General features: G+C 31.6%; 1 protein-coding gene across 1 annotated transcript; it reads right to left on the reverse strand.

Annotated features, from left to right (window-relative positions):
• Positions 1 to 9732: 9732 nt before the first annotated feature.
• Positions 9733 to 26806, reverse strand: LOC134694372 (uncharacterized). Its single transcript, XM_063555375.1, has 10 exons — positions 26772 to 26806; positions 24225 to 24482; positions 21231 to 21443; positions 20083 to 20685; positions 18345 to 18451; positions 15994 to 17238; positions 15599 to 15629; positions 12759 to 13027; positions 11923 to 11950; positions 9733 to 10084 (listed from the first exon to the last, which is right to left on the reverse strand). Exons 2-10 carry the CDS (start codon positions 24382 to 24384, stop codon positions 9771 to 9773), a joined length of 2970 nt encoding a protein of 989 aa, XP_063411445.1. The 5' UTR covers positions 24385 to 24482; positions 26772 to 26806; the 3' UTR covers positions 9733 to 9770.
• Positions 26807 to 27200: the final 394 nt, after the last annotated feature.

Consider the following 27200-nt stretch of genomic DNA (forward strand, 5'->3'; position numbering starts at 1 on the left):
TTTTATAGTTTATGCTTTCGATATTACTAGAAATAGGAAGATGTGGTATGAGATCCGAGTGCCAATGAGACAACTCTCCATTCAAGAAACAGTTTGAAAAAAACACATTAAAGGTTAAGGTACGGCCTTCAACACGGAGCCTTGGCTCACACCTTACAGCTAGCTATAAAGGACCCCAACAATTGCTTGTGTAAAACCATTCAAACGTGCAAAAGCAACGGTCTAATCTATACAAAAACAAGAAACGAGAACACTTTTGAACTTCATAAAAAGACGACAACAACTGTACATCAGATTTTTGACTTATGACAGGTGCACACATTTGCAGCGGGATTAAACAAATGTTAAACGTTTTAATGGTACTGCAACACTTATCTTTGTCTTTAAGATGTTTTCGTGACAATTATTAAAGCATAAATAATACATTTGTAAGTAAAGGGCTGCAACAAATAATGTAATTGAACATGTTGATGACGTCACACTTGACATCGGATCAGTTGAACGTTGAACAAATCCTTTCGTCCAATCTCATCGATGTCGACAAAAAGAGGTTCGAGTTTATACTTTTCTCGAGAAAATGTTTTATTTGAATAGTCAGAGTTTGCATAACATAGTTTATTATGTCAAATGAATTCTGTAGATTCTTTTATTTCCGTGGGTCCCAATTTTCGTGGATCAGAGAATACTTACGTGTTCGTGGACATTTAAATTCGTGGCTTTGACAAAGTCTTTATCCAAGCCCTTAGAAAATTTGTCATTCGCTAAAATTTAATTTCATGGTTTTTCTATACCCACGAAATCAACGAAATTGGTATCCCAACGAAAAATAATGAATCCACAGTACAACTTAAACAAAATCAAAAGACGAAAATTTAGGTTATCTAAATATCCTTCCTTTAAAAAAAGTATTATAGTCTATATAATCGTCTTGAAGTCTTTGTTTATACAGATGAAACAAAATAGCAAAATCCTCTATTTGGTGATGCCCAACCACTTGATAAACTAATCAAAGTATCTTATATACTGTAAACCAATTTATATTCGCGGACACTTTATTTCGCGTTATACCCTTTCTAGTCAACTTCGCGGATATTTAAGTTCGCGATTCTAAATTAATGGATGTAGTTAAATAAGGAGAGTTCAAAGTTTGATATATTCGCGACGATTTTTTTCGCGTTATTTTTCTACACGCGAAAGTTGCGAAAATAAATCGCTCGCGAAAATAAGTTGGTTTACAGTAAGTGACACATTGGGTGTCGCATGTGAAGCTGAACCTACTTACTTTTAGGGGGAAACAAGACTCTCTTGGTTTTTGTTTGGTTTGTTGTGCTCTGTCTTTAATTTTCTCTGTTGTGTTTTGTAAACTGTTGTCGTTTTTTTTGGTTAATTATATTTTTTGTCATGAAATCCTCAGCATTTTATTTTGATTTATGAGTTTGAATACCCCTTTTATATGGTTCGCTTCTTTTCCAGAATCTTATACACTATGGGTAGTATTTTCAAAAGTGTACACCAAAACAATGTGATTTACAATTGCCAACACCATCTTTTAGAATAAAATTTCAACCAATGAAGAGACAATCTTTTCATTTTTGGATACGAGCAATGAAGCTACCTGTAACTCTCTCACGAAATAACAAAGAAACATAAAAAACAAATCAATGAAAATATCCATAGAGATAAATGTCTGCCTAAATATGAATGATACGGTAAAAGGGCTAAGAAATTAAGCCACATTGAGATTTGAGATTGATATGTTTGAACAGCGTCATACAACTGTATTGTCGAGGCTGGTTGCTGCTTTTGGTCACACTTTGGATATTTTTTAGAGCCGTTACGAGCTAGTATTAATTGAATGTTATTTTCAAATCGTTGTACATGTTGTAACCCCCATCCCGTCTTCTTTTCCACAAGGGACCAACCGAATTAGAGGAATTACATAGTTTTTACTTAAATGAGAAATACGATGGGTGCCACATGTCGAGCAAGATCTCATAAGCTTTCCCGAGCACATGAAATCACTCTCAGTTTTTGTGGGTTTCGTGTAGCTCAGTCTTAGTATCAATGTTATATGTTATCTACTATTGTTTTGCTTTTAGTCCATTTTTGGTTACAATAGATGACAATAGTCGACAATCAAAAGCTGACAAAGACAACATTCGACAATAATAGCTGACAAAGGCAACAGTCTACCATAATAACTGAGAAGAACAAAAGACGACAGCAGGTTCAAACCATCATGTTTTCAACAAATGTCCTACACTCAGTCAGGAATATGTCAGTTATTATCAAAAAGGTCTTGTCTGCATATGTTGGTGTTTGTTTTTGCTTCACTTCAGTGTTCTTTTTGTTCCCTTGTTTTTCTTTTGTATCTTAAAGGTTTTCCAATCGGCTTGAGTTTGAAACCCATACTTGTTTTCTCTCAATAGTTTTATGTCTTTAAACACCGGTGTTTTACAGATGGGTGCAGTACTGATTTGTACAGCAATTCAAATTGCTTATCAGCCTTTTTGACTGGTTGAAGTTAACCTGTTGTAGGATTTATGACTGATCTGAATTTCCTAAGACCACAATGAAACTAACTTGAAAAGTGGACTTCGTACTTCAATAGTTTTATGACTGTCGAAAAAGATACAGGTCCGCATTAATTTTAAGTTAAGCCTCGGTCACACCTTAACGGAGAGCTCGAACGGATGTCTAACGGACAACTTTTTTTCAATCCTTTCATGTCCGTTACACATCCTTTCTTATCCGTTACACGTCCGTCGATATCCGTTAGACGTCCGTCCATATCCGGTGCATGTCCGTTTAGCGTACGTGTCCGTAGTGTCCGGTAGGAATTTTTGAGCATGTTCAAAACTTTGAACGGACTTCCAACGGATGAAATGTCCGTTGAACGTCCGGTAGTGTCCGTTTTGTATGGTACTCGTCCCTTTCGTTTCCGTTTTGTATCCGTTACGTGTCCGTTATACATCCGTTGGAGGTCTGAAAGATAAATTCACCTTCAGACTTCTACCGGACATTTAACGGATAAAACGGATGTTGAACGAATGAGAAATAGACTTTTACCGGACGTACAACGAATAAAACGGATGATAAACAGATCTGAAACGGAAAATTGAATGGTATGTCAGATTTCTTGAGGATCATGAATTCTTATTATTCATAATCGATGTAAGAGTAAGGGCCCGTCTTCACAATCGAGCAGCTCTTATTCAGGCCAGACACTGCCCTTTGGCGGCATTTTGAAGAACAAACCAATTACAAACCAGTTACAAAGAAACCTTTTGAATTCTTATACGATTCACATGTATTATTGTTGTCGCCTTTAATTTTTCTGTATATCTTGTTCATCCGTTTTATCCGGTACGCTTCCGTTTGGTGTCCGTTTTATGCGTTAATCGTCCGTTGGATGTACGTTCGACATCCATTCTGTCCGTTACGTTTCCGTTTCTCGTACGTTGCATATTCGGTGTGTGTCCGCTATGCATTCGTTACACGTCCGTTTTATTCGGTCAGTACATCAACGGACTCCCAACGGATAGCAATTTTGTCAACGGACAACATTTATTTTCATCCGTTAGGCGTCCGTTTGTGCTATCCGGTAAGGTGTGACCGAGGCTTTAACTTTGAAACGAGTCCCGCCATAAATAAACTTTGATTTTGACAACACCGGTCATAAATGCGCTAAAGTGTACTCTACATCATTATTTCATAAAATAATGATAAAATTAATAACTTTGTTTCTTGATATATACAATACAGATTAAATCATTTGTAAATGAATTACACGTACAGTTATACAAATATCTCCGGGATCTGCATTTTTATCAACTGAAAATGATGCAGTTGATATACTTTCCAATTAATTTCATATTCTTTAAATCGATATGTTCGTGTATTTGATTTTAAATGGCATTTATCTTATAAGATAGTGAAACTATCAGATAATGTCGATGGACAATGACAATATCGCAGCATAACACTTAGCTTGTATATAATAATAATTATAAATGTACAGTTACAAATGTACTTATATTTATCATGTTTATGGTCGGCTGTGTTTCGGAGTGCCTAAATTATTAATTTATTTGTTTTTATGTTAATTTTTTAACAGTGACAGCAGGTAACATTCTTATTCAAATATTTGAACCATGACCAGTAATCCGCTGATTTTATATCTCAGACTGGCTAGTATAACACAATTATTTGACTCCGTTAATCAAGACTGACCACATATGCACTTAAATATGAAATGTTATGTAGCTGCATAATAAATCAGTTATCCCTTTATTGTTTGAGTTTCCGGATAGAATTAAATGACATCAATATTGGACCACAATGATTTCAAAATCGTGGCAGCATACATTCAGAGTGCCAGCATGCTCTGGTTTTAGTCATGATATTCATTCGCAACAAACATTTAGTAGTTATGATTAGTCAGGCTGGTAATTATAACAAACTTATTTGACCGCATAATTCAGAACCGACCGTACTTGCATTTTATCAGGTAATTTTATATAGCCTTAATGTAAGGATTGATTGAATATTACAAATGAAAGCTACAATGGAACATCACTAAATGAAAGCCAGCTTGTCCTCTTTTTGTTCCAAATAATGAATTTTTAACCAACGTTCATCACTTTTGATACCACATGCTGGTTGATATATACAATTAATTAAACCGTTTCCACCAATACTGACCATATTTGCGCTATGTTTTGATATGAGTCGGAGTTCCTTTAGACACATGTTAATAACATGACGATTAAATGAGCGAGGAATTTAGATATTTGTGATGATGCTCAGTCTATTAAAAATCTAAACTTAGTTCATTGGCTATCATTTATATTCCCCTCAAAAGTAAACATTTAAGAACCAATAGCGCGCCTTTTCCCGCCTTATGTTTAGAATTTTGACGTATACCGTAAAAATCTATGACAAAATAGATTTTAATTTTAATTTTAGCAAGTTCCCCCACTATTGTAGCAATATACAAGCTCCACCTTCAGATGGGATACAATTTCCATACTTATTCGGATTCCAAGAGCTTGCCGCTGCTTAGGAGATAACTGTATTGTAATCTCCATTCTAATGAAACTGACAAAAAACAACATTAAAACATGTATTTAAAATCTGTCATATGCCGTTTGCGCTTGCGCGTACGTCAAATAGCATCAATTGTCAATTGATGCCATGTAAAAAAGTGACCTTATCCAATCAAAATGAACGTAACAAACGTTTTTGCATTAGAATACTCAGTATGTTTAACGTCTTCAGTAGCGTAGTTGACAGTTGATAAACCAGGGGTATGCCAAAGAGTATCTCTTCCTTTTTATAAAAAAAAATCAGCGTTAGAAACCAAGACCTTGTTAACAAATACGCAATATAAACTTCACATATAATACACAATTAAAAAGCAAAAGGAATGCAGAAAATTAATGTCGTTGAGGTGACCAGCGATAATCTAAATTCATATCTAGTTTACGTGTTTTATCTTTGATCTTACTGACTGATTATTTCTTTTCAGAGAAAAAGTGGGGTGATTAAAAAAAAAATCTCACAAAAAGGGTACACGTGTCGTGGACAATGATATTGACAACGTCGTCATATGTAAAATAGTGAAAAACATGTCATTAATGGTCAATTTAATTCGATTTTTTTTTCAATTTCAACGTACAGCCTCAAGCGAGAAAAAATAATCTCGTTGAGATGAACAACGATAATCTGCAATTACAATGTGGTGGATAACGTTTCTATCCGCCTTCAATTAAAAAAGAACACACGTACTTTCTGTTATGATAGCTGCTTGCTTACAGCATGTCCAGGTCGATTAGCAAGTGTGAAATGTTATAGTCATTATTCTATGTCAAAACGCATTGAGTGTAATAAATGAGGAATAACAAGATAACTAAAATAAGCGATGAGTTTCATTTATTGAAAAAGTTATATAAGCAGATATAAATCTAAAGTATTTAGTAATCACAAATTTTTAAAGCTATATTAACATAAGCATTCAAATTATACAAGTTCGCGATTATTCGTATTCGAACAGAATACATAAGAATAATTTATTAACGCTGAATAAGCTATTTTGAATTAAAAATACATACATGTATTCATAAGTTAAAACAAATAACAGGGACATCTTTGTCATTATTATGGGAAATGTTTTGTAATTGCGTATACAAACAACAGGTGCTTTACACATTGTTAAGGAATGCAGTAAAACTCAAATAGTTTTGTGCATTAAAGTTCAGTGTCAAGTTGTAATCTGGATGTTTCTGCTAAATCCAAAGTGTTGTTGTATTTTACTTTTTTGGCCATTCGTTTACAATTTTAAAGATCTCAATTACAAACAAAAATCATGTTAATTATAGAAGTTTAAAAAAGAACAATAAAAAGGACAAAGACAAGTTGAAGAAAATGTTCAAGAACAAGAAAAGAAAAAAGAGAAAAAAAAACATTACGAAGGAGAACAAAGCATACTGAATACTGTAACACAAGGACAGGATTGTGATGTCTTAGTCAAGCGTTCAATGCGGTAATTCTCAATTCAAATAAAAAAAAAATCTAAATACAAAGCTCAGACTTGTGTTGGGAGCAATTGCCCAAACAACATCACCATACTCTGATATAGGTCTAATAAAAGCATAATACATACGTATAAGTGAAAATATATCCAATAAATGTTTAACCTGACGAAGTACATATATACGAGAGCATGCTTTTTTTTATAAATAATATCAATATTTGTGTTTCAAGAGACTGATGACTGAAAGTTTGTGCCAAGTTGACAGTGAATATTTATTTTCTCAACCTCTTCGCCATTTATCCCAAAAAATACAGGTGGATGCTCCCTTTCCCTTCTAGTAAATACAATATTTTGAGTTTCTTAGAGTTAATGTCCAATGCTTTTGCCCAATTTGAGATTACATCCATGTTATCAGTCAAAGAAGCAGCTGCTAAAGTATGATCATCATTTACTGTAACAAATGAAGAGGTGTCATCTGCAAAAAGTCTAATATCATTATCAATGTCATTTATATAGATAAGAAACAGAAAGGGTCATAAAACTGATCCATTGGGAACACCTGTATGTATACTTCTTAGAGACGACGAAAAGCCTTCTGAAACAACATTTTGTTGCCGATCTAGATAAGAGCCTTTCATTTAAGCCGGAATGTTTAACTTTAAATAAAAGTCCTTTATGCCAAACTTTATCAAAAGCTCTAGATACATCACAAAATACAAACCTTACTATCCATATTATTAATAATTTTACAATATATTTCGACAAGCTGATAAACAGTAAAGTCACCTGGCTGGAATCCAGATTGAAACATTGACAAGAGGTTATTACTCCTCATATAAATGTACAAATGTTTAAATAGAACTTGTGCCATAATTTTACAAACAATACTAATAACAGATATTGGACGATAGTTTAGAGATGAATGTGGACTACCCTTCTCTTTAAAAATAGGATTAACATGTTCAATTTTCCATAACAATGGAACCTGTTCAACTGATAAAGACATATTAAATAACTTAGTAAATGGTTTAGAAATAAAACTAGCAACCTCTTTTAAAATTCTAGGACTGAAACCGTCAGGTCCAGCTGGTTAATTAACATTTAAGATTTTATCTGGTCTAAAATTTCTTTCTCAGTGATGATTTGTTTAAATGACATGGAGGAGGCTCACTATTATCTAAAATTTCTGGTTCTATATCAATGTCAATGGATGAATAAAAATTTGGCCATCATATTCCATGTCATAATCAATGTTTTGCCTTTCTAACTAAACTGATTATTTCATTACGAATTTCTCTAATTTTTTCCATTGATCTGGATTTTTTAAAAATTTGCAGTTTGTGGTGAATTCTATTATTGTTGTCGTTGTTCATAATTAATTTATCATTTGGTCTGACTGTAATAGTTTTAGTAGGTATATATTTATTGACAGTACTTTCAAATCTTTTAAAAAGTTCATATCAACATCATTTATATTATTTGAATTAAAACAACATCATCCCAGTCAGTATCATTTAGTTGGTTTTTAACAATGATTGAGACCTTCATAATCTACACTCTTAAAATCACGAATTTGTCTTTTAAACGAGTGTTGTTTCCAAGTTTTAAATGATAATTCGACTGAAACAGGAGAATGAGAACTGCATATCGGTGTAAGTACAGTAAATGATTTATTTTTTTTTGCGATTAGTCATACATAAATCAATACAAGTCATCATATCACAATTAAACTCACCACAAAGGAAAATTGGTCAATTACAATCAAGTGCTTTATAAATGGACTCCCTAAATAAGTCGCATATACTAGAATTGAGTTTGCAGGCCGGTACAATACACCAACTAATTTTTTTTTCATTACAACAATTCCTCACATCAACCCAAAGTAATTCAAGATTGCTTACAAATATGTCATTCCGTATAATAAAATGTAGACCATTTTTCACATAAATGGTCACAACTCCATCATGTCTATTTCTATCTTACCTAATAGGTTTATGAAATCCATTTAATTTAATTTGGTCATCAGGAATTGACTTGTCAAGATGAGAATCGGATATACAGATAATGTCATACTCATATAGTTCATTGTTAATGTTAACTAACTTAGTAAGTAAACTACACACATTATTGGGTACTATTTTCAAATTCTTTTTGTTACTCTGATCTGACCCCTGATTTTTCTCAATTCCAGCAACCAGTAACAAAAACTATAATACTACTGAGGATAAAAACATTTTTAATGATTATAGGGAGGATTATGTTGTGATTAATATCATAGTTTACAAAACTGATTAAAGTTAAAAACATTGATCAGTTAAAACTATCAAAACTTATAATTAATATATAGTGAAACATGAGCACATGATGTACACTTTGGACAGACCTTTGAAATCAAAAGATGACATATGAATCGATAAACAGGATACTCAAAACTAGACGGGATAAAGTACAAAACAAAACAAATATGTACATAACATATATACAAAAGGAAAACATTGATAAATAACAGATGGTAACAGTATCAATTATCACTTAACTTATCTACTTAAGGGAGTTGGCTTCTCAGATTCAAAATAATTAACTTTTCAAAACACTGGCATATATTGATAGGGGATATTTAAAGGATTCAAAAGAGCAAACAAGTATTTAGGTCACTGTGCTTGTTTTCGAGATACTAGCCATTGAAATTTTGGCCAGAAAATGTTCTCTTTTGACTTTTCATAGCTTTATCATTGACACGTGTTAGTCTTCAAAAACTATAAAAAAAATAATTAAAATTTTATAAGACCTTACTAGACAATGTAAAAGAATTATAAAAAAATGGGGGTCTCCGGGCAAAATTTGTCAAGGCATTCAAATAGATAAAACTACAGAATTCCGAAAATCTTACCAAAATTCAAAAACATGACAAGCGAGCTTCCTTAATGTAAAATCAAATTTAAAACAAACATGTTGAATATAACAGTATTTTAATAATAACTTTGTTATTATGTTAAGAGATATTTTTTTTGTTAACAATACTTTGATAAAATAAATTGAATTGAATTAAACAACAGACATAGAGATGTTGTAACTTAACCAGTGTACATTTAACCTATTACAAACATTGAAGACGTGACATTAACGCAAAGTACCGAAAACGAACAAAAATCATACGGAGTGTATCAATTTGTACTTTCTTAAAGTTGAAGAATTGAGAGAAACAGGGTAAATTACAACTGGCATGGTTGCAAAGTTATAACAGGTCTGATAATGTGTTTTCAACAATTTGTATATGTTTGCCAATGTTACTAAATGCCTGTGCAATTTTACGCAAAGTTGGTTTAAGACTGTGCATCTTACAAAATTTGGTTTTCCATTCTTCTAAAATATCTTTGTTAAGCTTCACCAAATCTCTTTCAATTGTGTGCCTGTACATTATCTGTTCCCACGTCTTGAATTCCATTTCTAGTTCGATAAGAAACTGAAGAGAGTTGTTCCCAATTAATGGAGCTAATCTGTCAATGTGTTCTTCTGTAGGTACCAGATCCCACTTCTCGGGTTCAGTATCTATATTTTGAAAAATATGGAAGTTTTGTTTTTCATTGAAAACAGTTTTCAATATAGTTAGTACTAGCATACATCGCCAATTTAATAAAAAAAAAATATTTTAAAACAAAAACAGCTGGAGCCTAATTTTTAATTTTGTATATATTTCAGTGAATTTTATAACTTATATAAAAAAAAAAGTTGTATAGTTAACCCTGGTATTTCAAATGAAATATTGCCTTGAATAATGCATTCATGTAGCATAAAGGTGTTTGCTTAGTTTACTATATGTCAACATTTCCTGTTAACGTAGTATAACCAATTTGTCTCAAAATATTCTGATTTTAGCATGCGCAATAAACTAGATCTATTTTGATCTGCTGTTTCACAATCCAAAGTGGCAGTATACAAGTAATCTACTTTGAGATTACACTTTGAGAAAAAAAATAGAAGTAGACACATACAATATATAGTTAACACTTCGCCATACAGTAGTTTATGGCATACCATTTTCGAGTCTATATTGCAAAGCACATTTCACCAAACTTATCAAGCAAAAAGCATTTCTGTTTTCAACAATATATGTTGAAATTATTTCTCAAAATAATTGATGTTATTTTAATTTGAATGATGAAAAATTACTACCATAATAATTAATTTAGATATATTCCGGAATATGAATTGTAAAAACGTATTATATAGTATTCTTTTTCATTTACTTGAAAAAATATAAACAAGTCTTAATTGAAAACAACATACAAAAATGACTGCTTTTGATAAAAACCGATATTTTTATTCAAGTACATGCAAAACAAAAAACTTTTTTAATAAATTTTCTGTTAACAAAAGTTAAATTTTTTCGAAAAACTAAGGATTTTCTTATTCTAGGCATAGATTTCCTTGGCCGTATTTGTCACAGCTTTTTCGAATTTTGGATGCTAAATGCTCTTCAACTTTGAAATTGTGAGGCTTTATAAAATATTTTGATATGAGCGTCTCTGATGAGTCTTATGGAGACGAAACGCGTGTCTGGCGTACTAAATTACAACCTGGTACCTTTAATAACTATATTTTAGCATAACGCACTTGACTAGCAGGTCAAACTTCGGATGTTCTAAAACCCTGTTGACTGTCATTGGCGATTGCCAAATAAAATGATCACAAGGAGTAACACAATGGTATCTTTATAACAACAAAATCCTTTGGTCGACAGCATAATAGATGATGTGTGTATTAAATATTCTTTAAACAAATACAACAATCGTTAAAGGTACCTATTTAATGCACCTATAAAAATTACTACAGGGCTGAATAAATTCGAATCTATAGTGTTGGTTCATAGTGCAACGCGAATGCCCCGAAATTGCCGGATAACCCTTTGTATTATCAATAAATGGCGATACTTTGATGAATTATATAAAACAAGTTCTGATTTATGAAGGTATACATTTAATTAAAATCAATAGATTTGCGTCGAGGTCAACTATAGATATACTATAGGGATGTTCACCTATACAAAACTATACATGTATGTGTATATTATACTGGATTAAAGTATTATCGTTTAACATGCATCTTGATTTGTACATTAACAGGGTTTAAATGACCCCTTTACCATGTGAATAAAACAATCAGAATTTTACTTAAAATATAATATTACTGGTATATGGGCTTCATGGAGGATATGGGTTCATATAGCATGCCTCTTGCTTTTAAAGATGGCAAATAGTGCTGTAACTTAAATAACATGTGTTTACATGTTATAAGTATACTATCAACTCTGTTGAATAAAACACACAAAGGAATATTTCATAGAACGATGTCCTTTTTACTACATTAACATTCTAAACATGACTTACCAAAATCAATATAAACTCCTTTCACAAGCTGCAAAATGAGGATTAATATCTTAATCATGTCATTCGTTCTTATACAATGCAAAGTTGGATATCAAATCAATTCAAACATCGTTATTATTTTTAAAGACCAACCAAAACATTGAAATGTATAAATTTGATGCAACTGGCATAAACGTGTGAGGTTTAGCACTATGAAACCAGTTCAATCTACCATTTTCTACATGAACCAAGCCCGGAATATGACAGTTATTGTCCATTCGTTTGTCGTGTTTTGTCGTTTGATTTTCCATTTGATTAGGGAATTGCCGATTTAATTTTCCTCGGAGTTCAGTATATTTGTGATTTTTTTTTTACGTTGATTGTATTTAGATGAAAGTAATGAGCAGTATATGCCATTGATATTGCACCACACCAAAATATAACTTTAAGACGAATAAAGGATTTCTCGACAATGTTTACTATTATTTTTTAAATCACCAGATCTTTGAAAGCTTGCATGACATTTGCCAAATTAAATTCATGTCTGCATTTAAGTTTTACAAAATAGCGTAGTCATAACAAAGGTCAAACAACCATCACAACACTATTATGACCATGGGTCTGTTGTTGTGTTCATTTTGTTTTTGCATCGATACGTCAGCTTAAAGCTTTGTCAATGTATTCCCTCCACGAATTGATATACGACATTATTAAAACAAGAAGTATTTTCTGCTTAGTTTCCATGTATATAGTCTTATGTAATTTCAATATTGATTCAATTTAAATATCAAATATCAATCCAAGCTTGAATGGGTGAAGATATATACTTTGTGTGTGATTGATTAATCAATGTATACCTTGCAAAATCTATGGATATTCCCAAATTTGCCAGCTTCACATGCGTCTCTGATATTCCTAAATGTCAATGCAAATCTATCCCGACATTTTTTGAATACTTCAAATTTCCACGTCTCTGAATCCTCAGTGCGTGAAAGGTTGTCAAAATCAGCTGACGTCAATCCTAACTGTAGTGCTAATTCTTGAGTTTCATTTCTATTATATACTAATGATAAGCGTCGTAAGTGAAGATCTGATGGTTGTTCTTTCAAAAACTCGTCATTTGTTACTGTAATATAAAAAAAACGGCTTATACTTAGGGACGACATTAAAAGTTTAATGTAGGATAACATGAAATTAATCTACATAGTTTTTTCATTGACACCCCCACCCCTACACCCCTTCTTCTTAACTTAATTTTGGAAAAATTGATTCACCTGTAGGAAGGTATGAAAAATCGATTTCAAATTAACAAAACTTGCAGCATTGTTTAACACCACCCCCACCCCCAAACTATTTGATTTAATTTTTTTTTCTATCCTACATCGATCTTTTGATGTCGTCCCTTGTATGCATATTGCAATTGACCTTTCTACCATTCAAGTACATATTACAAGAATACTTGTTTAAAATAGGTAATTACGGTGGACCGCCGTACAATCATATATTGTATAAGCATTATTGGTTAATTCCATTCTACAGGAGTATCGGTATGTCCAAATGGTAATCATACTTTTTCATTCATTTGCATTTTTTAGGGTACTTTTGGATGAAACAGTCTGTTATGAGGTTATTTCGTATTTGATCTATAATAGAAATTTTGAAATAAATACATTTTAGAAACTAAGTCAAATTCCTAATTTTACTTATTACAAAGCACATAACTACTTTAATTAAATATTAATTAGTATTATAATTTTCACTGTTATTAATATAAGTTAGATGAGTCATACAAATCTAATCTTGAATTTCATCCAAATTCTCTTAATTTTCGGAACACGTTTTAGAAATTTATATGTGACGTCACTTTGGGCTTTGCATTGACTAGTGGCTAACAGGGCTGTGATTTTGTAATTTATTCGTTTTTTATTCTTAAGCTAGTCACCACTTCAATTTAATCATGTATATCTATTATATGGTCATTTTATAAAATGTACTGTTTGCAAAACTATGTATTATTCTTGATAATAATGATGTTTTGTCCCAGGCGGATAACTCTGGCCTCACAACCTTTTGGAACTTTTGGTCCTCGGCGATCTTCAAAATAAAAGTTCACGCAGAGTTTCTCTTTAAAACGATTTATTGGATTTGTATACAGAACTTCAAATGTTGCAACACAGACATAAGGGAAAGGTTGTATAAACGGGGTAACATTTAGAAAACCATTGAGTTAGAATATTACAAAACTCAAAATACAACCGCAAATTATGTGAAAAATTAAAAAGAATGTACGGTGACCTATAGTTGTTAATGTTTGTGTCATTTTGGTCTTTTGTGGATAGCTGTCTCATTGGCAATCATAACACATCTTCTTTTTGTCGAGCCTTCGACTTTAGTCGAAAAAGCGAGACTAAGCGATCCTACATTCCGTCGGCGTCGGCGTCGTCGTCGGCGGCGTCCACAAATATTCACTCTGTGGTTAAAGTTTTTTAAATTTTAATAACTTTCTTAAACTATACTGTATTTCTACCAAACTTGGACAAAAGCTTCTTTATGATCATTAGATAGTATCCAGAAGTAAATTTTGTAAAAATAAAATTCCATTTTTTCCGTATTTTACTTATAAATGGACTTAGTTTTTCTGCGGGGAAACATAACATTCACTCTGTGGTTAAAGTTTTTGAAATTTTAATAACTTTCTCAAACTATCCTGGGTTTGTACCAAACTTTGACAGAAGTTTGTTTATGATCATAAGATAGTATCCAGAAGTAAATTTTGTAAAAAAATAAATGCATTTTTCCGTATTTTACTTATAAATGGACTTAGTTTTTTCTACGGGGAAACATAACATTCACTCTGTGGTTAAAGTTTTTGAAATTTTAATTACTTTCTCAAACTATCCTGGGTTTGTACCAATCTTTGACAGAAGTTTGTTTATGATCATAAGATAGTATCCAGAAGTAAATTTTGTAAAAAAATAAATGCATTTTTCCGTATTTTACTTATAAATGGACTTAGTTTTTTCTACAGGGAAACATAACATTCACTCTGTGGTTAAAGTTTTTAGAATTTTAATAGTTAAAGTTTTTAGAATTTTAATAACTTCCTTAAACTATCCTGGGTTTGTATCAAACTTTGACAGAAGCTTGTTTATGATCATAAGATAGTATCCAGAAGTAAATTTTGTGAAAAAATGAATTCATTTTTCCGTATTTTACTTATAAATGGACTTAGTTTTTCTGCTGGGTAACATTACATTCACTCTGTGGTTAAAGTTTTTAGAATTTTAATAACTTTCTTAAACTATCCTGGGTTTGTACCAATCTTTGACAGAAGCTTATTTATGATCATTAGATAGTATCCAGAAGTAAATTTTGTAAAAACAGAACTCCATTTTTTCTGTATTTTTCTTTTAAATGGACTTTAATTTTCTTCCAGTTTACCTTACATACAGTCTGCAGTTAAAGTTTTCAAAACCTTTATTATATTCATTAAACTATCATAGATTTTTACCAAAATTGGACAGATTAGCTTCTCACAATCATAAGATAGTATCAAGAGGAATATTTTTATTGACTTTTTTCCTCAGTTTTGTTGAGCCTGCGATTTACAGCAAAAGTAGGCGAGACACTGGGTTCCGCGGAACCCTTACAAATTTTTTTATATAAACGTTTTTTTTTAAAAATCAGAATACAATACCTGGACATCCTGGTTCACATCTGTCTTCATCCTGATAGAAATAGAGAAAACAAATATGTATTTCTGGATCGCATACTGGAATAAATCAAATCTATAATTTATTATTTATATACTCAGAAAATTACATATAACAGGATTAAAATTACAAATAAAATGAATGAATACATAATTTTATATGTAAGAATTGTTAAGATTGTAATCCTAAGTTTACACTAGCTTGTGTTTTACGATTTATCCAATTGTCTTTGCATTCTTTTAGGACTTGACTACATATTGCTTACCATCGTTATTTTGTTTCATATAACAATGTCTTACAAATCAATTTACAAAATCAAATCGATAATCCGAAAACAAATTGTTTTCGGTTTCTAAAGTACTTATTATGTGATTGTTACCTTTCCTGGTATCCACGATTTGATCGTGTGTATGTTGTGCTCAATGCCATGAATAGGGCAATTCCATATTTTTCCTACTTGTGCAAGGTTGTTGAATGGTAAGATGCATGGCTTATCTGGTGAGCTACAACATACATTTGTAACAAAGGATGCATCACTGGAATGGCTCTGATCGCCACTTGTTCTAATATACAGCTGACTTATTTTCTCTAAGGCTGATGTTAAACATTCATTGATACTGGAAGCAAGATCCCTCATTATGAGTGCGTTTGTTCTGGCATGAACAAGACGGACCGTTATCTTGTCATCTTCACAAAGAATATACATATCCAAGGAAGGATCAATAGTGAACACTCCTGACCTGTGGAACAGCATTTCCCTGTTGATCTCTCCGTATCTCTTCACCGACCAGACAGATAAGCAGTAACTTATAAATCTGAAGGATAATGCAGGAGGTATCATCATTGATGTCGATTGAAAAGCTATGGCAATATTTCGTTGTGTGATGTCGGCTGCATGAAGGTATCCGGAATCATCACTAGCTCGTACCATACTTGCAACATAGTAAAAGTCTGCAGGTATACGCGTTCTGTTAGTATCATATCTCTTTGGCTCTACCAATATATCCAGATGGGTCATGACATTTAATAAGTAATCTTCGTCTTTGTGAAACTTTTCATATTTCTTCCTCTTCCAAACTTCATGTATTGCGTGTTTTGATACCACTCCTTTCGTTCCCATTGCATCCCATATGTCTTCTCTTTTTCTGTCTCCTTTACAGAAGCGCCTGTCTGTTACAATGGATTTGAATGCATCGATGAGAAGGGTCGGAGACAGAATAATTCGGTCGTTCAATTTAGGTTCATCAAAGTATAATAACTTGCCAATTGAATGTTGAAACTTTAGAAATACCTTCAACTCATCATCTGACAGAGGTCTAATGGGCTGCAATGCGTTTATTTTCTTCAGATGCTCTAGGGTAATCAGAGGAATGTTGCGTCTGATCAGCGAGGCGAATTCTAACTCTAAAGGGATAAAGCATTTTGGAAGAAGTTCCCCCCAGTTTGGTTGCCTCTCGGATTCTTTGATGATTATCTTCTGTATCGTTTCCATTTCTGTGTCATTTTTGTCTTTAGCGTTGACAAATATCTGATCATCAATAACCAAATGTTGTCTTAGTGGTGTTCGCTGAAACATTTTGTTGATTTCTGCAAATATGTCACGCCGTCTTTCTTCAACTTCGTGCTAAAAAACAATAGAATGTCTGTACGCCTACGTTTAAATCTGAAAACAATTCCGGCTCTGGAAATAATTATTTTCAGTAATACATTTTCAATGTATATGACATTATATACTTACAGATATACAATTGCTTGAAAAGATGGAAATAATGATATAATTTTATAAAAAAAAGAACAAAGGAAAATACAGAATAGTTACCCACATTTAGTGTGTTATTTGTCAACATACAAAACTGTATACAACGTACGACGAAAATAAAGATGCCTAAAACCCTAAAGAGTACAGAAATCCAAAAGCTTTTTAATTATTAATTATAAGGAAAGATGTGTTATGAATGCCAATGGCATTCAGCAGGGTTCAAGAACATCAGTTGTTCGACCTGTTAGTCAAATGCGTTTTGTTTGAATATACTTTTTCACTCTTTTGGTCTTTTGGAAAATGTTGTTTGTTCTTTTTTTTTAGACCCTTTTACAACGAAATTGGTTTTACATGCACACGTTTAAAAATTGCGATTTTTATCCATTACAATCATAGATTTGAACGTAGTTTTCAATTTAGACTCGTATATATATATATATATATATATAGCAGGGGTAAATCAAGAAATTTTTAAGTGCGGGTGTCCTAATTCATGATAGGGGAGGGGTTTCAACCAATGCCCTATTCAAAAATGCCTTGACCCTCTAATAAAAGATTTAACTCCCGGACATATACCCCTACGTTGGATCCGCAACTGTATGGATGGAAAATGTTCGGAACTGACACAAAATGAGTACGAAATTTGAGTGCATGTACATGTTAAACAAAAATTGATAACATTACATGAAGGTCAACTGTTGCATGTCCCAATCAGTTTGAATTAATAAGATTTCCCAAACCCTAAAAACGAATGTATTAAATCTGCTTTGCATTTTTATCAAGGATAATAATGGCTGGTTATTATTTTATGACTGGAAACAGAATTCATTGGATTCTTCTAAAGAATGTTCTATCTTTCTCAAAGAAAATAACTATATTTAAGTATATAACAACAATATAATTGTCAAAACCGTTAATCGTTTTTATTGATTGAAATTATCTGGTTTACTATAATATAATAATATACTTACAGCTTTTACCTGATCTTTGTGCGTTAAAACAACCATAATTTTGGGAAATCCTTGATTACTTCCCTTGCAGTATGTTACAATTGTGTTGACCCAGAATAGCAAATAGTCTGTACGAATACACAGCAAAAAGAAATACAAAGACACATTGATGGACATATATTAAAAAAAATATACATATACATTATTTGTGAAAAGTATCGTTCAATAAATATATTAAAAACCTTACAATGATGGATTGAAGTGTTAACATGTTTCCAAGTTTATATTACAAGTACAATAAGTAGTTGTATACAAATATAGGACTCTAAAGTGCGATGGCCACATACTCTAAAGCGACATTGTTTTTTTTTATTTAAATGTGATAAAAAAATGCTTAAGTGCAATTCTATGACACAATGTGTAGTCTTTTTTTAAATGTTGTACAATGGCCATTTTCTAGAAAGTATATATACATTATCTGTGAATTTTATCGTTCGATAAATGAATTCGAAACCTTACAATGATGGATTGAAGTTTTGACATGTCTACAAGTTTAAACTTACAACTACAACCAGTTGTTGTATATAAATATAGGATTCGAAAATGCGATACCCACACTAAGTGCATTGGTTTATGCTAAAGAGCGATGACGGCAGACTCTAAAGGGGAGATGTTTTTTTGTTTTAAATGCGATAAAAAAAACCACGCTAAAGTGTAATTCTATGAGACAATGGGGAGTCTTTTTAATGTTGTACACTGGTCATTGAATAACCTTTTTTAGTTTATAAGACGATATGTTTGAAGCCGTGTGATTATTAGTTTCATAGTTGAACGATTTGTGTTAGATGCATAGGTAAAATTTCCTTTTTTTTTAAGTACAGTTGTTGCCTGTTGTCCTTAAAGTGTAATAAATTGAGAAAGGAAATAGGAATGTGTCAAAGCGATAACAACCCGACCATAGAGCATACAACAGCCGAAGGCCACCTTACATTTAACTCGTTAGTATATCCGGTATTTAATGGTTATCGTTTGATGGCATATTTCATATATGGTGTTCGTTCATTGTTTTGTATTAAAGTCACGTTGCTACTTTTTCTAGTTTAAATTGTTTTATTTTAAACTGGTTGTTCTGAAGCCCTTTTGACTTAATTAAAGCCAATGCTGCGCGTCAAAGTTATACTTTAACCTTAAGTTGCAAACATTAATAAGATTTGGTCTATAGTAGTATGAGTAGAGCGTTGTCTTACTGGCAAACATAAACGTCCACTAGACAACACATCTAAACATTATTTAACAGAAATAACAAACCATATTGTATTTCTTTTATAAACTAATTCAATTAGAAAGTAAAAAGAAGACTCTTATTGCACCCAAGCTGTTTTGAATACATTTTTTTTCAATTTTACAAAATACTATATATTAAGTTAACGTCTTAAAGCAACACACAACAATGTTACAGATTGTGATCGTTTGTTTCTCTCTTCTAAGTTTTCTTGTGTAATAAAAACCCTTTATCTGGACAATCATTCTCGTAATAATGCTGTTTAACGCTGCTAACGTCGATACTTTTGAACAAAAATGCACTCCAGCGTGTTCAAAAAGCTTTTGCGTGACCATCGCGTTTTATCGTCCTAATCGCACTTTAGGGTCCCCATCGAACTTTAAAATTGATTTGGAATACTATTTAGAACTATTGTATCTAAATTTACAAAACAATTTTTACTACATTGGTTATTGAAAAAATAATCTTTTTAAATACCCCTTGCTGTTTTCTGTGCACTCTTTCCTGGAAGATACTGTTCATCTGGACAGGGGTCATCGAGTGTTCTACTTCCATCCAATACAATCATGTAAATAGCTCTGTATGTTAAAAATGTCTGATGAGTTGAATAGAAAACATCTTGCCCTCCAAAATCCCAGATAATTATAGGTGCTATCTTTTTGTTGTGCAACTGCTTTTTCCCAACTTTAGAAGACATTTTTAAAAACTTTTCTTTTGAAATTGACACTTTGACTTCTTTGACTTTTTTTGAAACCCCAAACAGATTTTTAAGCTTTCTGATAACTCCAGATTTAGTAACAGTATGTATATGCATCTCACTAGTTAGACTTGACTTCGCACTAGCACCATCTGATTCATCAATGAGGTCGTCATTATCAGGCAAAGCTTCACCACTGTCTCCGTCATTTGAGGATTCAGTTGTGTCGTGCTCAGTTATAACATCTTGTAGGACTTGCTTGTTCCTTTTTTCAGATTCGTCTGATCTTTTCATGTACGTTATCTGTGAACCTATCTGACTTTCTGAACTAGGCTGTCGTTCTTGTATGCCTGCCTCATACTCGTCATCGTCAACGTATACAACTAAGGTAAGAAATAAATCTGATACGTAAATAATCAAAGCAAGGGAACATTTCCATACACACTAACTTATGTTTACTAGTCATGATAATATGTGCTTTTTCCAATATTGAACTATTTAGGACAGATACTATGTTCGCTTAATCCAAGAAACATAAGATAGCAATAACATAATTGTACATACATAGATATATGGTCTATATTGAGTAATCTATGTGAAAGTTTAAAATAATTGATTAAATAGAAACATAGAATCTAACAAAATATCGCAAAACAAATATCATTTTTTTTCTGACAGCAAAAAAGTTGCCTTCACCATTTAAAATTAACATGTGATAAACGAAAACCAACAATTGCCGCAATTCAAAATGCCTATCGAAAAACAAAAATATGTCAACACTCAAAGTTATTTTCTGGCATATTCCTAAGTAATAATGTATGAATTGAAAAATAAATTTAGATCTGTATGTCAGAAAAGTTGACCCAACGAAATAAATGACAAAACTACATATACATCTGTTCAAGCAAACGTTTAGTATATAACAAACCATCATGTTCTGACATTTCTCGTGTTGTATCGAAAGTCAATCGGTCACTTGATTCACGTCTTAGGTTTTTATTGCTTTCCGGCAATGATACCGTGTGTGCGTCGACTGGTATATCTTTACTGGTTGGTGGTGTATCATCTAATTTATTTTGTTTCGTTATGTTTTCTTCTTTCAAAAGCGATCTGCTTACGAGTATTTCTTCTAAGGAGAACTCTAAAATTGATAGTTATGATAGAATCATATTAATTTGTAGGATTTCAGACAATTTTTAAAGATGTTATCAATATTTATCCTAAGCTTAGTACACTAATAGGGTTTTGATTGGTACATCGTTACAAAACCTACAACCAACTAGATGATGGTAGTCGAATTTTCTAAAAGAAATCTATGTCTGTATCCATAGATATGGTAATTTAAACACCCTTCAGTACTCAAGACAACCTTCGGCTGAGCTTCGGGCTGTTAGAATATCTATACATTCGTATATACGTATATAATAGTAGATTTTTTAGAGAAATTCGCAGACAACTTTTAATTAACCAGGGCTAAATCATTATGAAATTTCGGAAATGTTTTATAATTTTTATTGAAATAATTTTCGAACCTTAAATCGTGTTAATACGTGACCGACAATATATTTTGGAAGTAAAACTAATTTTATTAATACATGTTGTGTTTAATACTCAAATGATTACACGAATTATATAAATGTGTACCAATTTTCATCTAAATTTGGCTTTAAGGTGCGTTCGACTCTAAATTCAATTGTCTTTGATCATGTTGATAGTCAGGATTTTTTTTAGGATACTGTTGCTTTTTGTACAAATAAAAACTGACCATCACTAAACCAGTTAATATGAGTGAGTAATATAACGTTTAATTTAAAAGACAAATCAATCAAACATCGTGTACTGATGCATTATTTGCCTTAAACAATTACACATTAATCAGGAAAAATCTATTTATGATTTTTTTTTTATGGATACATGTTTGATGTGAAGGAAAACAAATTCTCATCATATTTCATGCAAATGCATGCAGCCCTTTTTAAGGCCTTGTGGCAAAAATTACATATGTTCTACTAAATGACAAGCGTGTTCTCGTGTACAACATACACTATGGTATATCACTTTGCTCATTCGAGAAAGCTACGGATCATCAACACTTTTCTCGACATTGTCGTTATTGTTTGTCTCTTTCGAGAATTGGACAATTTGTCAATAATATATTGCATAAACCGCAGTCTTGTGTAAGATAGATCTAGACGAAGTTTCGTCTCTCTAACCTTCAACTGTATTAAAGAACTTTATTAATAATTGTTATAAATATCAGTTTAACTCAATGGAACTTTTTTTTAAAAATATAGATGGTAAAATTGATGTTCTAAAAACCTTGTTTTGTGTAGACTTAACCTACACAAGGCCCACATTGACTTTAGACTGCATGTAGACAAAACATGATTTAAACTTCATGTGAACATTTAGTTTTATCAATGGGAACGTAATTGCGTTTTGTTTACTTGTGATATACACTAATGAAAGATCTGAAATCTCTGTTTGATAAAAGATCTGAAATCGAAAAATATTATATATTTACAACAACATAAACAAATCAATGGATTGATTTACGTACAACATAAATAAGATAACTGAAAATATGGAAACCTTTTAGGAACAATATATCGGAACGACAAATATTCTACATTTATCTGTGACCATATTTTTGATAGACAAGACGGATTTCAAAACTAAAAATCTACATACAAATTTTGAATTATTAATAAAAATTTAGAGGGTGCATTATCTTTATTTGATTGTTATATTTGATTGTTATATATTTAGTCGGAATAGTTATCATGTAAATAATGTTTACAGTAAGTTATAACATTTAAATACAATTCCTGTATATTTTAACTTGAGTTTTTGTTTACATTATCATTATCAGCTGTTCACCTACGAACGCCCTTATCCAAAAATCCGTAATTACTGAAGGGTGTAAAATTGCTCAAGTCATCCCCGATGCTTAAAACACAACTTCAAAGACGGGAATACTTAACAAATTATGAAAAATACACATAAAGAACATAATGGTTCAATAATTGAAATACAATAATAAATTGTAGCGAAGCAAGATAATTGTCGAACATACTGAAAAAAAGGTGTCTGCACCGTCCATAAGTACATATTCTACTCATATGTAATAGAAATTGGTTTATTAAAGACTAAAGCTACACAGTTTTTTGCAATGTACATTGCAATCCAGATGTTTTGAGAGTTATGTCGTTTCGAGCGTCGTGTAAAAAACCCAGCTTTCATATTAGCATTTCAAAATTATGTGGTCATTTTGAAGAAAGTGTTCCTAACAGATAAAGCAATAATTTTTAATAGAGGCTGAGTCAGTATGGCACTTATAGAAAGGAGGGTACGTTTTGTGTATTGCTTTAATTTGAATTGAACGTTGGTAATGATCTGTAGCCTTCATGTATATTTTTGAACATCAAGGTTTGAATGTTTTTATATTATTTTAGTGAATTATGACATGTTATTCTATCTAAACAAATGATTCAAAATTGTATATACACTATTGTGATGCCTTTAGAAAGCAGAGAGAGTGTGTGTTCATCTTGATAAAAAAGAAGACTATCGAAAAATGTAGTTATGTAATAATCATGCAAATGTTTTGGATCCAAGGCAATACTTGATCAACATGATCAAGTCATAGCCTTTTTTGTCAAATGTTGCAACAATTGTAGTCTATAGTACAACGTTACAGGCTTTATTGGATTGAATATTATGTTATTGACTCGTATTATTTTTAAAACACTTCAATAGCAATATGATAGATAATACACTTACATACATTGGCAATGAAATTAGACAAAACACAACCATGATGCATTACGTTAATATTGTCAAACAGGATTTAACTATAGAGACAGTTAAATTACGTCCGTATATTGTATGTCCTGCGTTTGTATTATAAGTTTAATTTTACCTTGAAGTCCACCAAGCCAATTCTTTGATTCACGGTCCATATATGAAAGACCATTGTATAATTCTATCCCATCGGTTGAAATCCTGACTCTTGTAGGCTGTTTTCCGACAAGATATCTCGCTAAAGTTGTCTTCCCAGTGCCCTGTTCACCAGCTAACATAAGTCTTGACTCAAAGTGAGGATAACTTTCTTCTTTCAATAGACTAGAGAATACCTGAGCTGATTTCTTATCAAATTTTTTAACTTCAATAGGAAGACCTGAATTTCAAAAACTTAAATGTCAGCTTTATATAGAAAATAGATATATGAAACTGCACATATACATTCAATAACATTTAAAAAGATATGTAGACCTGATATATTATGGTGGTGCAGAAAGTAAGTTTGACACAAAGTAAATCATATTTATATCGTCTTCATCATTACTTCTCGAATCAAATATCTTGGTAACCCTGAAGCGGGCCTTGTCTTACCCATATCTAAGTTTTGATAGTTTAAAAATGCTTGAATTATGTACTTAGTTAAATCTGACACTTTATTTGATGTTGAAGTATTTAGGAATCTCAAATCACAAGCATTTTAAAATTGTTGCAATAATATCAATAATTATTATATTATGATAAATTCTGTTCATTAATGTTTTGCATTTTACTGAGTGTAGAGTCTTAAAGACGATTATGTATTTATACAAAAATGCACCTACACGATTGGATCACACTGCAATTTCCTTTTTGACATTTGCTGTGTAACCAATTATCTGCGGGTAATTTTGCTCTTAAGAATTTTATATCAATTATGAAAATTGTGAAATGAATAACAAGGGTATTATATGATAATAAAAATGTATTTGATGAAATAAAGACAAGAAAAATAGGCGTAAGCGACACTTCACTTATAAAACTTAAAGGTTCCGAAAGTCTAACAAGAGTAAACAACAGCAAAAATTTTCATACAAAACAAACAAAATAAATACGTATTTCGTAATGGTATGTTACCAAAGTAATCCGTGATTTGTGATATGATTTCATTATCTGAATTATGTTTACTGAACTAGGAAATCAACATTCATATTATATTGTAATTCACTAAATGAAGGGTGAACTATTGTTCTTTTTTTGCTCATACCTTAGCAAGTCTTGAATTCGGTTTATATTAAAACAATTTTACTTCAAATATATGTTGGATTAAATAGTTATCAAAGGTACCAGGATTATAATTTAGTACGCCAAACGCGCGTTTCGTCTACATACGACTTATCAGTGACGCTCATATCAAAATATTTATAAAGCCACACCAGTACAAAATTGAAGAGCACTGAGGATCCAAAATTTTAAAAAGTTGTGCCAAATACGGCCAAGGTAATCTATGCCTGGGATAAGAAAATCCTTAGTTTTTCGTAAAAAAATCAATGTTTTGTAAATAGGAAATTAAAAAAAAAATGACCGCAATAGTGATATTTTCAATTCCATTCCATTTTCTTTTTCAATATGTTGCTTTATTGAAATTTATGAACTATAAGGGGTAAATGATGTGATGTTGATAAAATTTTAGTAGGTAGACAAGGTAACTATCGAGGGTTTGTCATCTTGAAAAGAAAGTGGCGACGAACATGACTTATGTATATGTTAATAACTTATCTCTTCACATCTTGATATTAATGATAATTATATTAACACTAATATTATACTTTATTCACTTTCAAAGCTTAACTTAAGATAGTTATATATGTGTTTTTTTTTTTTTAAAGATAAACGAAACAAAGTATTGCGTTTTTTGCATGAATTTGTTCAAATGACAAGGTTAAACAAGTTTAATGATATTGTTTTATATTCCGTTATCAACGAAAGTATCATATGGTTTCTATAATTGCAACCCGACAATCAGCATGTGGATATTGATACGATATGAGCATCTAAAAGAATATTTTCACTTAATTGTATTTTATGTAAATTTATTTACTTTTTCTTGGAATCTTCAAAACACTTGGGAAAACATGTGGTATTGGTGTTCTATTTATTAATAACATAGAACAAATGTTCAACACAAACAAGTAAAATAATGCTCAACATAATTGAGTAAAAGATGTCTTAATCAACAGAATCATACTAATAAGAGTTGTTCACCTTCTTTAATTCAATCTTACAAGTTATGTTTCCCAAATATCAAGAGGTATAATATATTTGAGTTGGGAGGTATTTTTGTTTAATACCATTATTGTAGACAATGCTTTAACGATAGTATTTTCAGCTCATTTGTCAGTATTTCGGTATTGCCACGATTTTAACTACAATTTCTTAATTTGTCCATTTATAAATGCTGAAGATCTATGCTACACACTCTTCAGATGCAGCACATATATAAAGTTTGATGTCAATGTGTCATTGTATTATACATAATATGCCTGTTAGATAAGTATGATACCTAAGAAAAATATTATTTAACTCGACATTTTGGTAATCTTTTCTATCACCATCTGTTCTTTATTCTGAATAACCAAATACTAAAAAACTCCTACGATTCATGGAGTAAAAGGTATGTGATACTCACCAGGTAAAAGAGTATTTTCATATTCCTACAAAAGAACATTCAGACAGATATAGATTTTAGTTTATTTTGATAAACACACATTTTCAATCTATTTATCCTATAGTTAACGTCTATAAGTGCATATTGTTGTCGTTCGAAACCACACTACGTTTCCTTTTAACATGTTTAACTGCTGCATCTGACAGATATTCCTTTTTTCATATACACATGGTCAATACTTCTAAAGCTCCTCAAACTGAGGAACTCAAAGAAGGGCATACACAAATAAGTTATGTTTAGTGAAGTTGGACATGTTTCAGCTTTTAACAAGTAACTGACATTTGCCGTCTGTGCTGATTTGGGACCATATAACATAGATGTAAACAAACGGAGCTATCACATGTATATATTGTGTAAAAGAAGGTATATCAATCTCGAAAAGTTGCATCA

The sequence above is a fragment of the Mytilus trossulus genome, chromosome 13 (assembly GCF_036588685.1).
Source record: "Mytilus trossulus isolate FHL-02 chromosome 13, PNRI_Mtr1.1.1.hap1, whole genome shotgun sequence".
Classification (NCBI taxonomy): domain Eukaryota; kingdom Metazoa; phylum Mollusca; class Bivalvia; order Mytilida; family Mytilidae; genus Mytilus; species Mytilus trossulus.